At 38.8% G+C, this 16,170-nt stretch overlaps 1 protein-coding gene across 1 annotated transcript in view; it reads right to left on the reverse strand.

The window, feature by feature from the left end:
• Positions 1 to 16,170, reverse strand: part of LOC306875608 (piezo-type mechanosensitive ion channel component 2) — a gene marked incomplete at both ends in the record, with an annotated part of 550,584 nt that overhangs the window by 244,960 nt on the left and 289,454 nt on the right. The window contains 4 exon segments of the mRNA XM_079426295.1: positions 8,239 to 8,347; positions 12,307 to 12,416; positions 12,558 to 12,655; positions 12,766 to 12,855. Of these exon segments, the coding sequence (XP_079282421.1) occupies positions 8,239 to 8,347; positions 12,307 to 12,416; positions 12,558 to 12,655; positions 12,766 to 12,855 (407 nt within the window).

The following is a 16,170-nucleotide window of genomic DNA, read 5'->3' on the forward strand; positions in this document are numbered from 1 at the left end:
TTCTAACTTTTTTCCCTTCTTTTCTTTTCTAACTTGTGACTTTTAAATTGTAATGTTACAAGATTTTGACAAATATCTTATGCTCTTACTTAACAGTATGATATTTTTTATTTCACACCACGGTAAGATAAGTCAGCTCTATTTTCTTTAACTTTGTATCCGTTATTAACTCAAACTTTAAAAGTGCAACATAGATTTTGACAAAGTATCTCACTTAACGAATGGCCTGATGTATTTTGTTATAGATGAACGAACGCGCTCACCACTACTTATTTTTATTTAACTTTGTCAAACTAACTAGTTTTAAATTGTAATGATGCAAGATTTTGACAAGTATCTTATGCTCTTGCTTAACGGTCTGATATTTTTTTTATTTCACACCACGGTAAGATAAGTCAGCTCTGTATTATTTAACTTGTAATATTAGACTACAACATAGATTTTTGACAAGTAATCACGCCGTTGTTTTAACTAACGAGTCAGATGCTTTTTTGTTTTATTTTCTAACTTTTAACAAACTCTAACTTTTCCTAAAACTGTTTTAACAACTTGACTTGTAGGGATAAAACAGTCGTTGATCGTTTTACGTATATGTTTGATTTTTTTTTTTCTTGATATGTGTTTCACTTTAACTTCCATTTATCCCATTTAACACAATTTTACCATTTAAAGTTTAAAAGCACATAACAATGGCACCCCCCACAAAAAAAAAAAAAAAAAAAAAACACATTGTAATAAATTCCTTGTGATCACTGGGGTGGATGAAACAGATGGCCACTTACAACGGGTGGGGGTGTACAACAGGTGTCTGAACAGGTGTCCAGTTATGGGTGGGAGGGAGTAGTGGGGAGGAATTTTTATGAGCCACAAGGTGCCCTACCATCTCTCTAATGTATTATTATGGGGGATTTTAATACAAACATATCTAATAGAACATTCTAAAGCTTTGCAGTCATTATGCCAATTATTCCATTTAATCAAAATAATAAACAAATCTACTAGAGTTTGGGAAGGTGGGGAAAGTACCATTGATCTTATTTTGGTATCTGATGAAAAATATATTTCCCAGAAGGGAGTAATTGAATATGGTATCAGTGATCATAATATATATATATTTTTTTGTACAAGAAAACGTAGTAAATAAGATTTAGTAATCATAAAACAGTACGAATTAGATAGGTAAAAAATATAATATTGAAGTATTTAAAGACTATCTTAAAAGAGTTAATTGGAATGATATTCAAAATATCTCATTTTTTTCAAATATCATTTTTTTTTCCAAAAATAACATTTTTTTAAGTTTTATTTCTTAAAGTAGTGGACAAAATTGCCCCCCTTAGACAGGTGAGAGTTAAGCAAAGAGCTAGTCCTTGAATCAGAAAATTTCGTCAATATCAAAAAATAGGAATAGGGCTCTTTCGATTTATAGGAGAACTAAGAATCAGGAAGACTTTCTAAAATTTAAAGCACTTAGAAAATTAGGACAGAAAAATATAAAGGAGGCGAAACATAATTTTATTAAAGAACAAATTCAAGGAAACAAAGAAGATCCTAAATCTCTGTGGAAGGTGTTGAATAGATTCCATTCAATTGGTAAATCAAAATTTTCTGTATCAAAGATAGGTTTAGTTATTGATGGCAAGATAGAATTTGATAAAAATAAACTAATAAATTTAATTCATTCTTTTCATTAATTGCTAATAGTCTAGTTGATAAGCTTCCTCTGTCCAAAGGAAATAATGGGATTGATTTTGTTAAGAGATTTTATTCAAAACAAGGGGTGTTGCCAAACAGTTTTTCTTTTGCTAAAGTTAGTGTAAATCAAATTACTAAAATGCTTGAAGAGCTTCAAGTGTCTAAGTCAACTGGGCTGGATGATATTCCAGCTAGATTCTTAAGAGATGCTGGAGATATTATAGCTCCAACTATTACATTTATTGTTAATCTTTTCTTGGAAAATGGTATATTTCCATCTGATATGAAGTTAGCTAAAATCATTCCGTTATTCAAAAAAGGCAACAGATGTGATCTTGGAAACTATCGTCCAATCTCCATTCTTAGTATGGCCTCAACAATTTTAGAAAGAATTGTGTATAAACAGATGTATGAGTATTTAAGTAAGAGTAGTTTAATTTATTATTTTCAGTCAGGTTTTAGGAAACCTTATTCGACTGATACTTCTTTACTTTATTTAACAGATTTCATAAGGAGGCAGATAGATGAAGGTAAAATTGATGGGGTTCTTTCTGAGGAAACTTTGGTTAAAAATGGAGTCCCTCAGGGAAGTGTTTTAGGCCCTCTTTTGTTTCTTTTATACATAAATGACATGCAAGCAGTTTGTGATTGTATTTTTTTTATATGCTGATGATTCTGCTTTATTAATTTCATATAAGGATGTTGGTAGGATACAAGTGAATTTAGGTAATGAGCTTTGTAAGGTAAGAGACTGGCTCTCTGAAAACAAACTAATGTTGCCTTTAGGCAAAACGGAATCCATTTTATTTGGGTCTAAAAAAAATTGAATAAGGTATCCAAGTTGTCTGTTAAGGTGGGGGATTGTTTAATATCAAATAGAACTTCCGTTAATTATCTTGGATGTATCCCTAGCAATGATTTAAGTGGTGTAAGTATAGCTATGAAAGTCCTGGGTAAGGTTAATGCTAGAGCTAAATTTATTGTCAACCATGTTAGTTTTCTTGATAAACAGATTATGAAATTACTTGCATCATGTTTAGTGTCATACCATTTTGAATATGAATGTATTTCTTGGATGTCTGATTTGTCTCGTGGTTGGTTGAATAAGTTACAGAAATATATTGATAAGGTTAGTTTCAGGGTTTAGTCGTTTTACATGTGGAGGTTTCCCATTTTAATTGTCTTGACTGGTTACCTATAGAAAATATAATAGAATATATTAAATTAAAAATGGTACATAAGATTATCAATAATAGAGCTCCTTCATATTTTAATGTACTTTACTAGGGTAAATGAGCAACATTGTTATAAAACTAACTATTACATTATGTCGTTTTAAAACTATGTATGGTCGTAGGTCTTTTAGATATTCTGGGGCCCTTTTATGGAATAAATTACCTCTGGATATTAAAGGAATTTCAAATATGGTTAGTTTTAACTAAAAGTTGGCTCTTAAGTAGGTTGAATTTGTATTACGTACGTCGTTATTTGTGACTGTAAATTTTTGTAAATGTGGAATTTTATTGTAATTTTTGTATTTATAATGCAATGCCAGTGTACCTGTTACCGGGAGTGGAGTTTGTGCTTTACATCAAGGACCACAATGGAAACAAGTTTTTTTTGTCAAATAAAAAGAAAGAAAGAAAGAAAGAAAGAAAGAGCTCCACTCGACAAAAAGGTTCCATTTTAAGACATAAGCGTGTCTTTTAGACGGTGCTCTCACCGAAGTGATGGTGTCAACTACCTCTCAGGGTAGGTCACCTAGAACCTCCGCGTCCCGTCCAGGGACCAGATATTAGAGGTCTGCAAGCCCGTCGGGACCCGCTGAGTCCATTCGGGCCGGGCTCGGGCCATTTTTTTTTCTTTCTTTTACAGATCGGACTCGGGTCGGACTCGGGCTCATTTAGCTTCTCTCCTTTATTTGTGCCCATATTATGCGCAGAGCACACATGGCGACTGTATGAAATACTGATTATATTATAAATATTACACATTGCCTACGCAATACGCAACGCATATTCGCACGCATTAGCATACAGGTGACAGTTGACCATGCAGAGCATCAGGGAGAATTTGGAGCGTGGTTACTAATAAAAGTTTCCAATGCTTCGGGAAAAGCTGCATTTTAGATCATCCATGCATTTGATGATGATCCTGACTCGCCGTCTCCTCATGGATGCACCTTTAGAGTTTTTCAGAAGCACTCCTGCTCAAAACCGAAACTGCTTTTTTCCCCTTTATTTAATGGCATGCCTGAAGACCTGTTCCAGAGTAGTGAGGGGGTCACTACAAGAGGTGCAACTAATCAGAATTACACAGTACTTAAAAAGAAATAAAAATGTGCACAGAAATCTAACAAGCATAACCAGTGACTTGGGCTACAAATTAGCCTTTGGCTAGAAACCTCAATGTGGAGCATCTGCTGCCTAAAATTGTTGCAAAGATATTCTTCACTGAGAGTCAGATAATAAGTACAGATATTTGCTTCATTCTCAGCTGCATTAACATTGTCCCACCTATGTCTGCTTCCCATCAACGGATTTGTGTGCTTTCACCAAACTTTGTGGTTTGTCCTCTCTCTGAGCCCTGTGGCATCCTGATTATTATAATGTTCTGACACCTGCTATGTGATTTCAAGTCCTCCAGTAACTTCTGTTGCTTATCCATCTTGACTTGCAGAAGTGTTATTTAACAAGAATCACAAACCATTCTCACAGTTATAGAGGGGAGTGCGAAAGGTCCTGTGCAAATAAATATATAGATTGCAATAGACCTTTGCAAAGCATCTCAACCTGTAAGACCTCACAGACCATAAATACCTTTCTTGAGGAATCTGGTACCATTTGTGATTTACCCTATTTAAGTTTGCTGAATTTTCCAGTTTTATGACTGATTAAATGAAACATGAAGTGACCAATTGAACTGGCTGCAACTATCAGATCTGAAGTGATATTACTTCTAAAATGGTAGGTGGATCCTGTTGCAGAGCAAAATAATAAAATAAAAAAAATCCATGTCCAACCCACGTTTGCGTTGTTGTCTTTTTAAGATCTAGGCTTGTTTAATAATAAAAGCTTTTTACCTTTCGAACTATATGAGTACTTGAGGCCATTGTATTGTTCTACAACAGGATCCGCCTACCATTATTGATATTGTGTCCCTTCTGGAGCACCCATAGCTTTGTTTGTGAGTACCAGATGCACCCCTGGTTGAAATATTTTCTTTGATTGCGATATTACTTCTGTTGACCACCAAGAATAATATCCTAAGTATAATAAAAACACTATATATTTTTAGTACTCCAGGACTCCATGGTTGAGAAATTCTGCACTTAACCACTAGATGGCAAAATAAATTAATGAATTAATAAATAAATAAATAATCACTGCAGCATCTTCCTAAACATCTGTGTTTCACTATGCACATGGAATTTTGGCTGATCCTTGACATGATCGTAACGCAAAATGGATTCTGCAACATGGATTTGTTTTAATGTTATAGATTTAAAAACAATGATAATTGTTAAAATCACCAAGGTGATGGCTCTTCATCCAGCAAGAAATGCCTGTTAGACATGCTGAGATAAAAATAGCTATTGTCGGATCATCAGGATTGAATGAGAAGTAGAGATGTGTCATCAGCATGGTAGTGATTTGAAAAGCAATGTTTCTGAATAACAGAACTTAGTGATGCCATGTAGATAGAGAACAGAAGTGGTCCAAGAACTGAGCCCTGAGGCATACCAGTAGCTAAATGTTGCAACTTGGACACCTCATCCCTCCAAAATACCTTGAAGTACCTATCTGAGAGGTAAGGCTCAAACCACTGTGTGAGTGCGGTTCCTGAAATGCCCTTTGCCATGAGGGTTTACAGGAGGATCTGGTGGTTAACCATGTCAAAAGCAGCAGACAGATCCAGCAAGATAAGTATTGAAGATTTGGAAGCTGCTCTTGCCAGTCAGGGCTTCAACAACCGAGAGCAGGGCAGTCTCAATTGAATGTACACTTCTGAAGCCAGACTGGTTCCTGTCCAGGAAGTCGATTTGTGTGAGAAAGACAGAGACTTGGTTGAACACAACTTGTTCAAGTGTTTTTGCAATGAATGGATGAAGAGATACCTATCTATTGTTTTCTGAAAGTGCTAGGTTAAGAGTGGGTTTCTTAAGTAGCAGTGTTATCCAAGCCTGTTTAAAGGTTGAGGGAAAGACACCAGTGTGAAGGGTTATGTTAATGATGTGAGTGAGTACAGGTACAACTGAAGGAGAAATGGCTAGAAGGAGATGAGATGGAGTAGAAACAAGCGGGCAAGTAGTAGGAAGATTGGAAAAGATGAGTTTGTAGACTTCTGCCTCAGAGACTGGAGAGAAGGACGTGAGTGAATGTATGTTTGCTGGTAAGATGTGTTTGAAAGATTGTGGTGTGGAGAATTGTGCACTGATGGTTATAATTGTATTAATGAAGAATGTGGCAATGTTTTAAAAAGTATGTGAGAGTTAGACAAATTGTTAATTTTGTTGTGGTAGTATGTCCTTTTAGCAGTAGAGACATTAGCAGAGAAGGAGGAGAGGAGTGACCAATACACACTAATATCAGTAGGATTTTTTGATTTGTGCTACCCCGCTTCTGCAGCCCTTAGTTTAAAATGATGCTCGTGGAGAACATTAGACAGCCAAGGGGTGGAAGGGGTGGTAAGCGCTGGCCTGGAAGAGAGGGGGCTAACTGTGTCTAAACAAGATACAGAGTGTCAGTAGCACTGTAAGTGATGTGAACTGATTAAGGGAAGGAAGTGAAGATGAACCATAGCACATAGCCAAGAGAGTGAGCGTAGGTTGCATCAAAAGGTGACATGTGGAGAAGTATGTGTTGTGTCAGGAATTATGTTGAAGTTAAGAGTGAGGAGGAAGTGATCCGAGGTGTGCAGTGAAGTAAAAACACATGATCAGTGGAGCAGTGGCATGTGTAAATAAAGCCCAATTGCTTACCAGATTTGTGAGCAGGAACAGTTAACACTCACTTGAGATCAAAAGAGGCAAGCAGAGTGTGGAAGTCTGCAGCCTGCGGTTTATCTAGTTGGATGCTGAAGTCCCCAAGCATAACCAGAGGAGTACTCTCCTCAGGGAAGTTTGACAGCAACACATCTAACTCCTGCAAGAACTTACCTAGCAGACCTGGGGGTTGATAAACAACAGGCATAGCAGTTTCCTCTGGTTTGATCCAAGTCTTTGTCAGGGCCATGAGTTTGAGCCTTGAATGACTAGTAATAGATGTAATGGAATTTGCCTTGTTTACCACAGACTGGCACTTCCAGAGACCAATAGGAAAATAAGTAGTGTATTTGCAGACATAGGCAAAATGTGCAGGTTATCAGTATTGCGCTGCCTACAGTGATGTGTGGTTTGTAATAGTTGGGGATTTGGAAACACATAGTGAATAATCATAAAAATAGAAACAGCAGTGAAATAAATAGTAGGAAAGAAGATGAATAAGAAGCAATCCTCATGTCCCTTTCCAGGATTGTTACTCAGTGGAGTCGCACAGGTAGAGTCGCTGGTCTTTGGTATAGTCACTCCTCTGCTGCGGTATACTAACCTTTTTTTTTTTTACGCATCTGATTTACCTTAATTGAATTCAACAGGACATGCTTTACCATTTAACACAACAAAGGGCCAAGCAAGCACACAAAACTGACAAAGCATGTGATACAGCACATCAATGGGTCAAATGGGTGTCAAAGTTAAAGTTTTTGAAAACAATTACATTGTCATCTAAATAAACTACAAAAATGTGAATTTGTGAAAACTGTGACGTCATGAAGTCTATCGATATTTGTGCTAGAGTAGTGTTCACTCTTTACAAACTGACATTGCCAACTACTGGCCTGGCACACATAGTACAGCATATTTAGTCAATGTTGAGGATCCGTGTGAATGGGTATCATTTTGAGGATGTTTTCATCTGTATGCAAAACTTTTCAAAGACTCAAAGGAAAAGCTTTATAATTGTGCTATTATGTAAAAATCAATGGAGCTCCCTGGAATGGAATCTTAAGCCAATTCCAGGTTTAAATCCATATTTATAGCTATCCATTTTGCAGATGCTTTTACCCAAACTTTTTACAAACAAGGTTTAAGATCTTAAGGTTTTAGATCATTGTTATCAAGTAAGAATTTGCCTCTATAATACAAATTTGTAAATAATAATAATAATAATAATATTAAATTATTAAATATCATGTAGTTTTATCTTGAATTAATATTTAGTTGTTTTTCTGTTTTAATATAAAATCAGGAAAGACAAAAAAGTGAGAGAGAGAGAGAGAGAGAGAGAGAGAGAGAGAGAGAGAGAGAGAGAGAGATTTTAAGGGAAGTGAAAGTGGTGCCTCGAATAATAGTCCAGAGATTTCCTGAAATGGATGGAATAAGATCAAACAATCAGACTATATAATATAGTGAAGTAACAGAGTAAACCTTAAAAGGTGTAAAGGAACTAAAAATAACACAAGTCAGTGACAATATTCCATGCAAACATAGTTCAAAAACTGTACCCTCTTGTCTGTGCAACTGTCTTTTGACTTTCATTTGCTCTTCTTGCTCTTGACTTTCATGGTCTCTCAGGGCTGTCTTGTATCCTGCCACCCAAGCCTCATAGGCCAACTGTTGGTAAAAAAGAAAATGTCTAGAAGCTGTAGTTGCATCCAAACTAGCTTACAATACATATGCTGCTGTGAGTTAACTACAGTGTGTTCAAAATTATAATGAAAGTTGATGTGTTCAAGTATAATTAATGATGTTGAAACATTTAATTGTAACTGTACATATGCAATATACAGTGCATGCATAATTATTATGAAAGTGGATATTGTGTCATGGAAAGCTCTGAGACAAGATAGCAGATCCAAGAGCAGCTTTAATACAAGGTCCAAAAACAATAATCTAACAAGGCAAAAGGCAAAAACACAAGGTAATCCAGAAAACACAGGCACAGCAAAAAACACCCAAGAGGAACAGTATAACATACAAAACCTGCACAAACAAAAACATGAGAGAATGTGGTATATATAGTGGGTGCTTCTCAATTCTTATTTGTGCATCCTCATTTCCTTTCCTTGCTTCCTTTCCTCGCATCTTAGCTCCACCCCTTCAGGATGCGAGGGAAGGATGCACGGAAAAGACGCGAGGACGAAGGAACTGAATCAAGTGGAATGATATATCCTCGCTCCCTTTAGTGTCACTTCACAGCGTCATCAGCTGCGCAAAATGGATCTGCCTTTGTTGCCCTGTTGAAATACATGACATGTATGGTTTATTTAAATTGCAAAGGTAAAATATAAATTAAAATTATTACAACAGATGAGAAGGGGTGGAGAATTTACATTTGCGTCAGTTTTTTTGATGAAAAAGACTTGGAAGCGAGGCGGCATATTGAGAAGCACCCAGTGAGCTAAATCGACTGGAAAAAATGGGGTAATGGGAAATAAAGTCCAAAACAAAGAGGCAGTAATCTAGGAGGAGTGATATCTTGTGGCCATTTTAGGCACACCAACTGATGGCTGTGACATATTCTGGTCATATTTTATTTTTCCAAGTACATTTTACCAATACCAACCCACATCCATCTTAATAACTACTATTAATTTTGTATTTAATAATTTATAAGATATATATTGTTAACCAGGGCTAGAAGTGAAAAATGCCTTATACTCAGGTATGCATAATTATTAAGCAAGTTTTCTTTTACAGGTAAAATGAGCCAAAAAGAGAATTAACTAACACTGAAAAGTCAAAAAATTATTAAATGCCCATGAGAAATATTCAAAACTAATGTAATGGCCTCTTGTAACTAATGGCCTCTTGAAGCAAAATCTCCTTAGCAGCGTAATAAATGTTGTGGAATTCATTGTTGTGTTAATGATAAATCCCCTGTGATGTTTGGTTAATCTTATTACGACCTACAGGCAGAAACTGAAATCAGCTAAACCTGTATTAAGGACTGCAAAGAGATGGACTAATGAGACAGAGCGGGTTTTACAAGCCTGTCTCAACCTTACTGATTGGAGTGTTTTTGAAGCTGCTGCAAACGATCTAGATGTGCTCACAGAGACTGTAACATCTTATATAAGTTTCTGTGAGGATATGTGCATTCCTACCAGGACTCATCTAACTTATAACAACGACAAACCATGGTTCACTGCAAAACTCAGACAGCTCCGTCAGGCCAAAGAAGATGCTTACAGGAATGGGGACAGAGTCTTGTATAAACAGGCCAAATACAAACTGGAAAAGGAGATCAGAGTGACAAAGAGGAATTATTCTGATAAGCTAAGAAGCCAATTATTTTCCAGTGATACGGCTTCAGTGTAGAAAGGTCTGAAAGACATCACCAATTACAAGACACCATCCCCCAGCACTGTGGAGAATCATCAACTGGCAGACAATCTGAATGAGTTCTACTGCAGGTTTGAAAAAACACCAATCACACCTCCAGCACTGCAGATAAGAGATGACGTGCGCCAGGTCTACAAAAAGAACAAGAGAAGGAAGGCACCAGGCCCAGACGGTGTGACACCAGCCTGTCTGAAATCCTGTGCTGACCAGCTGGCCCCCATCTTCACACAGATCTTCAACAGATCACTGGAACTGTGTGAAGTCCCCCCATGCTTCAAATGCTCCACCATCATCCTCATCCCAAAGAAACACAAGATAACAGGACTTAACAACTACAGACCTGTGGCTCTAACATCTGTGGTCATGAAGTCATTTGAAAAACTGGTTTTGGCTAATCTGAAGGATATCACAGAGCAAACAGGTCTATGGATGACACAGTCAACATGGGACTGCACTACATCCTGCAGCATCTGGACAGACCAGGGACTTATGTGATGATCCTGTTTGTGGACTTCAGCTCGGCCTTTAACACTATCATTCCAAACCTCCTCCTGCCCAAACTATCTCATCTATCCGTCCCCACCTCTGTCTGTCCGTGGATCAACAGCTTCCTGACAGGCAGGCAGCAGCTAGTGAGGTTTGGAAAATACACATCCAGCACCTGTACAATTAGCACTGGAGCTCCTCAGGGCTGTGTTCTCTCCCCACTGCTCTTCTCCCTCTACACCAACGACTGCACATCTAAAGACCCCTCTGTCAAGCTTCTGAAGTTTGCAGATGTCACTGATTGTCCTCATTCAGGACAGTGACGAGTCTGCTTACAGACAGGAGGTTAAGGAGTTGGCTCTCTGGTGCAGTCTTAACAACCTGGAGCTCAACATGCTCAAAACTGTGGAGATGATCGTGGACTTCACCCCCCTGCACTCCCCCCACTCACCATCATGAACATCACTGTAACAACAGTGGAGTCATTCAGATTTCTGGGCAGCACCATCTCTTAGGACCTGAAGTGGGACATTCACATTGACTCTATTGTCAAAAAGGCCCAGCAGAGGTTGTACTTCCTTCGCCAGCTGAGGAAGTACAACCTGCCACAGGAGCTGCTGAAACAATTCTACTCTGCCATCATTGAATCCGTCCTCTGCGCTTCATTAACTGTCTGGTTCAGCTCAGCTACCAAATCTGACCTCAGAAGACTACAGAAGGTAGTCCGGACTGCTGAGCGAATCATTGGCACAACCCTCCCCAGTCTCCAAGAACTTTACTCATCCAGAGTGGCTGGTAAAATCACTCTGGACCCCTCACATCCAGCACATTCCTGAACTATTACCGTCTGGTCGACACTACAGAGCTCTGAGCACCAGAACGGCGAGACATAGGAACAGTTTCTTCCCTCAGGCAATCCATCTCATGAACATTTGAACTCTTAACAATACACATGAAACACTATCATACTTTATTTTTATTTTTTTATTTAACACACATACTTATTACATTTCAAATTTGCACCTAACATACCTGTACATACTGAATTGTCTATTTTGTATATTGTTTGTGCTATTTTGCATATTGTCCATTTTGTATATTTGTACATTATTATTTTTTAATTATCTATGTCCTGTCCTGTCGCTGTCATTCTGTCGCACTGTGGAGCTACTGTCACTAAAACAAATTCCTCGTATGTGCAAACATACCTGACAATAAAGCTAATTCTGATTCTGGTTCTGATTCTGAAAAAGAAGTGACTATGTCTGTTTTTGAAGCAACTGATAGCAACATTTTGGAAGAAATAGTACAGCACCTTAAATCGTCAACCTGCTATCTTGACACACTTCCCACATATTTTTCAAAAGTGTGCTTAACTGTTTAGAAGCAGATCTCCTAGAAGGTTCTCCTAGAACGCCTCACTTCTTTCTGGGACTTTTTCAAACTCCCTGACAATTGCAGTTGTTAAGCCCCTTCTGAAAAAGTGTGATCTTGATAACACCATGTTGAGCAACTATAGACCAGTATCAAATCTTCCTTTCATAGGTAAGATTATTGAAAAGGTAGTTTTTAATCAGCTGAACAACTACTTAAACTCAAATGGATAAATCTGGTTTCCGACATATGCATTCATATGCAAATATGAATGTATCATATGTGAATAGTACACATGTAAGTGTAAGTGCACGTGTATAAATACCCCCCCCCCCCCCCCCCCCCAAAAAAAAAAAAAAACCCTGTACCTGAAAAGCAGTTTTCTTCTTAGGAAAAATATTGCTCTCTGTCCTGTCCTTTACCTCTTCTTCCTCCTCCTCACTGTCAGTTTCAAACAGATCATAGCCACAGTCTCCATCTGAACATACAAGCGCACACACACACACACACACACACATTTTGATGTTCATCAGCACCAATTAGAAGATGACTTATGGTTCATACTGATGTAAATTTAAAAAACTAAATAATGTGAATATATACGTTCAAAGTGGACTACCATTTCGCTTTGGGCAATATGAGGATTCAGCATGATCAGTAGATGATGTAACCTGTTGATAAGGAGCATTCTTCTGTTTTGACTTGATTTTCTCCATTCTGTGGGACAAGAATGAAACCAGCTTTACACTAATATACACTTTTAAAGTACATGTATCATTAGTATTAATCAATGACAAAAGAAGAAGAAGAAGAAACGTTCTCCATACTGTTTCTTCAGTATCTCCACAGATTTTTTCTCCATTTCTAATCTTGCTGCCACCTGTTTCTTCACTTTGGCTTCAAATAACTCTGCACCTCTTAAAATAAAGAAATATTAGATTTAGTTAATCATCCCTCACCACTGCCACGGTCCTCCATTCTTTCAGCTTCACCTACACACATTTCTAATTTAGTTGTCCCATTGCTTTTTATAGCCCACTGTTATGGCTGAACCACTGATGTCACATGGGCTATTTTAATGATCTCATTACTACATTTTACTAATTTTCTGTGCCTTCATCATAGTAGTACCCTTGCTGTCTATAGAGGGTAAGAGAGCTCTCGGATTTCATCAAAAATATTTGTGTATTTTCAATTTGTGTTCCAAAGATTAACAGAGGTCATACGGCTTTTGGAACGACATTAGGGTGAGTAATTAATGACAGTAGCCCCTTTAAAGTAGCCCAGATCTAAATAGGAGCACTTTTGGGGGGGGGGTATATGTCAGAATTAGGAGCAGGAACAAGTGGTCAGACTGGCCCAGATGTGATAGTGTTTTAACACTATGGCCTTGATTGATGTTGGAATAGACCATGTCCAGTGTATTTGCACCTCTAGTAGCACAATTAATGTACTGATAAAATTGGGGGACACTGCTTTTAATTCAGCATGATTAAAATCCTCTGCTGTAATGTGTACAGTCTCAGAATACCTACTCTGTTGTCAGCTAATGGCAGCTAAACTCCACATGTTATAAACAAGAATACCTCCTAACTCTTGATTACTGTTCTGCCATGTCTTTGTCCTGGATGTGCTATTTGATACCAATATGTTATTTGAAAGCAACATTTCTAGAATTCGAAAAAAAAAACTGATAATCAGACTGTCCTCAATCCTTTGAGGGCCTGAAATTTGGCTGTCTTGGGTGTTAAAAATGAACCACTGGCCTTTACATGGAGAAACATAATCCAGCCTAGGAGAGGAAGTAATATTGTGAAATTGATCTTATTCCAAAAACACCAGTTAACCTTAGTAAAGAGGCTGCATTAACATTTTAATAATTTGATAAACTAGTGCTTTCTGTGTTCTCGGTTTAAGAGATGAAGTCCGCGACACTGACTCGTCATCTCCACAGTAGTGGATGCACGTTTCATATGGATTACATAATCTGAGAATATTTGTTTTCCATTTGAATTGGTTCATTTGAAAGTTTCACTCTCTATAGATATATTTTAAATGTCTGCAAGGCAAAGATATTCATGGAGTTTTGCGCTCAAGTTCACAGAGACAGAGACGACAGAAAGCGCATCCTGTTTGCATTCATTATTTTACAAAAGCGCGTTTTGTTGTTATTGTGAGTGCACACAAGATTTTACAGATTTGAAAGATGTACAGACAACACTTTAAATATTAAACTAAACAAGGGTAATAGACGAGACACACCTGAATCAAATGAACACAAAGAAGGGAGAAACTAGGTCACGGGGAGCACATGGGGAGAAAAACACAACAAAACAGGAACACAAGTCTGACATTACCTCCCCCTCCCGGAAGGCGCGTCCTCGCGCCACTTAACTTGACCCAAACGGGCTTCTCCTCCACCCCACCCACCAAACAAAAACTTTTCTTGGGGAGGACTCTGGGTCCTCTGGCTGGCACAGGCACTGGGCTGGGTTCAGGAGTCCACTCCGGGCTGGACTTGGGAACCGCAGCCCTCCTTGAGCTGCATTTGGGAACAGAAGCCCACTCTGGGGTATACTCAGGAACGGGTGCCCTCTCTGGGTCATACTCAGGAACAGGAGCCCTCTCTGGGCTAAACTCAGGAACAGGAGCCATCCATGGGCCAGATGCGTAAACAGCAGCCCTCTCTGGGCTTGTCGTGTGAACAGGAGCACTCTCTGGGCTAGTCTCGGGATCTGAGGCCCTCCCTGGGCCAGACACAGGAATAGCAGCCCTCTCTGGGCTTGACGTGGGATCCGAGGCCCTCCTTGGGCCAGACGTGGGGACAGGAGCCCTCTCTGAGCTGGACTTGTGAGCAGAGGCCCTCTCTGGGCTGGATGCAGGAACAAAAGCCCTCTCTGGGCTGGACACATGAACAGGAGACCTCTTTGGGCTGCACTAGGGAACAGAAGCCCTCTCTGGGCTAGACGGAGGAAATGGAGCCCTCTCTTGACTCTGGTCAGGGGCTAGAGGCATCAGTCTTCTCCTCCTCATTCTCCTCTTCTGGGCTGAGGTGAAGGAGATAGCTGCTGTCATCCTAGGGCTTGGGAGTGAATCGGCCGGTGGGCTTGACTGTGGGGCAGCTGCTGTTTCTGGGCTGAGGACTGAGACGGAGTGACTGGTATGTGGGGTCTGCCCTGTTTGAAGTCCGTCTCCGAGCTCGGGGGTACATGGGAGGTAATGGGTGGTCGGAACCATTGGTTAGGCATCTGGAGGGTCCTGGCATGGGGTGAGCTGGAGAGGCATGATGTGTCTCAGAGTGGGCTGGATGAGGATGATTCAAATTCTCCTATATATATTCTACCTCAAAATTAGCACCATTTACATAAAGGATAAGATTAATCAACTCGACCAAGGGAAAACCACACGTAGGGAGATCACAATGGATCGTATCCTCATCCAAACCCATCTGAAAACAGACACAGAGAGCAGCGTCATGCCAGCTCACCCGATAAGACAACTCAAGGAATTCCACCACATACCTCTCCAATGACCGACCACTCTGCCGCAGACACCACAGCTGGTCTGGTTCGGTGTTCTGTCACAATGCTTCTGTGTGGAAACGAGGAGCACGGAGATGAAGGAGATTCAGGATAATAGTCTTTAATAGTCCAACACAAGGATAACACAAGGCAGGCATGAGAAACACACGTAGCAAAGATCCTAGACAAATAACACCGGACAAAAGAATCATAGAAGAGACAACACTTTAAATACTAAACTAAATGAGGGTAATAGATGAGATACACCTGACTCAAATGAACACAGTCAAACAAGGGAGAAACTAGGTCACGGGGAGCAAATGGGGAGAAAAACACAACAAAGCAGGAGCACAAGTCTGACAGGAAGAGATGGTATCTTAACCCGATGCGCTTAGTCACAGCCAATACAGTATCATCTTTGTACTGTAGATTTGCCTAAATGTAGGCTACTAAACAAAAGAAAAAAAAAATCTATTAATGCTTTAAAGACTTAAAGTATTTTTTAAAGATATTTAAAAATGTTTGCTGCATTGTTAAAAAAAAACGCTACTTATAGCTACTAAATTGTGTTTTGAGGGAAAAAAAAAACATTGCGTAGCATTTTATTAGGCTATTACATTCAGAAATGATGTATGCTAAAATGCCGGTAAATCAAAATATTTGCAAACATTATAAACACAGTAATTATATTCTCTCTACAACAAATCCTCT

The sequence above is a fragment of the Barbus barbus genome, assembly GCF_936440315.1.
Source record: "Barbus barbus genome assembly, chromosome: 10".
Lineage (NCBI taxonomy): Eukaryota > Metazoa > Chordata > Actinopteri > Cypriniformes > Cyprinidae > Barbus > Barbus barbus.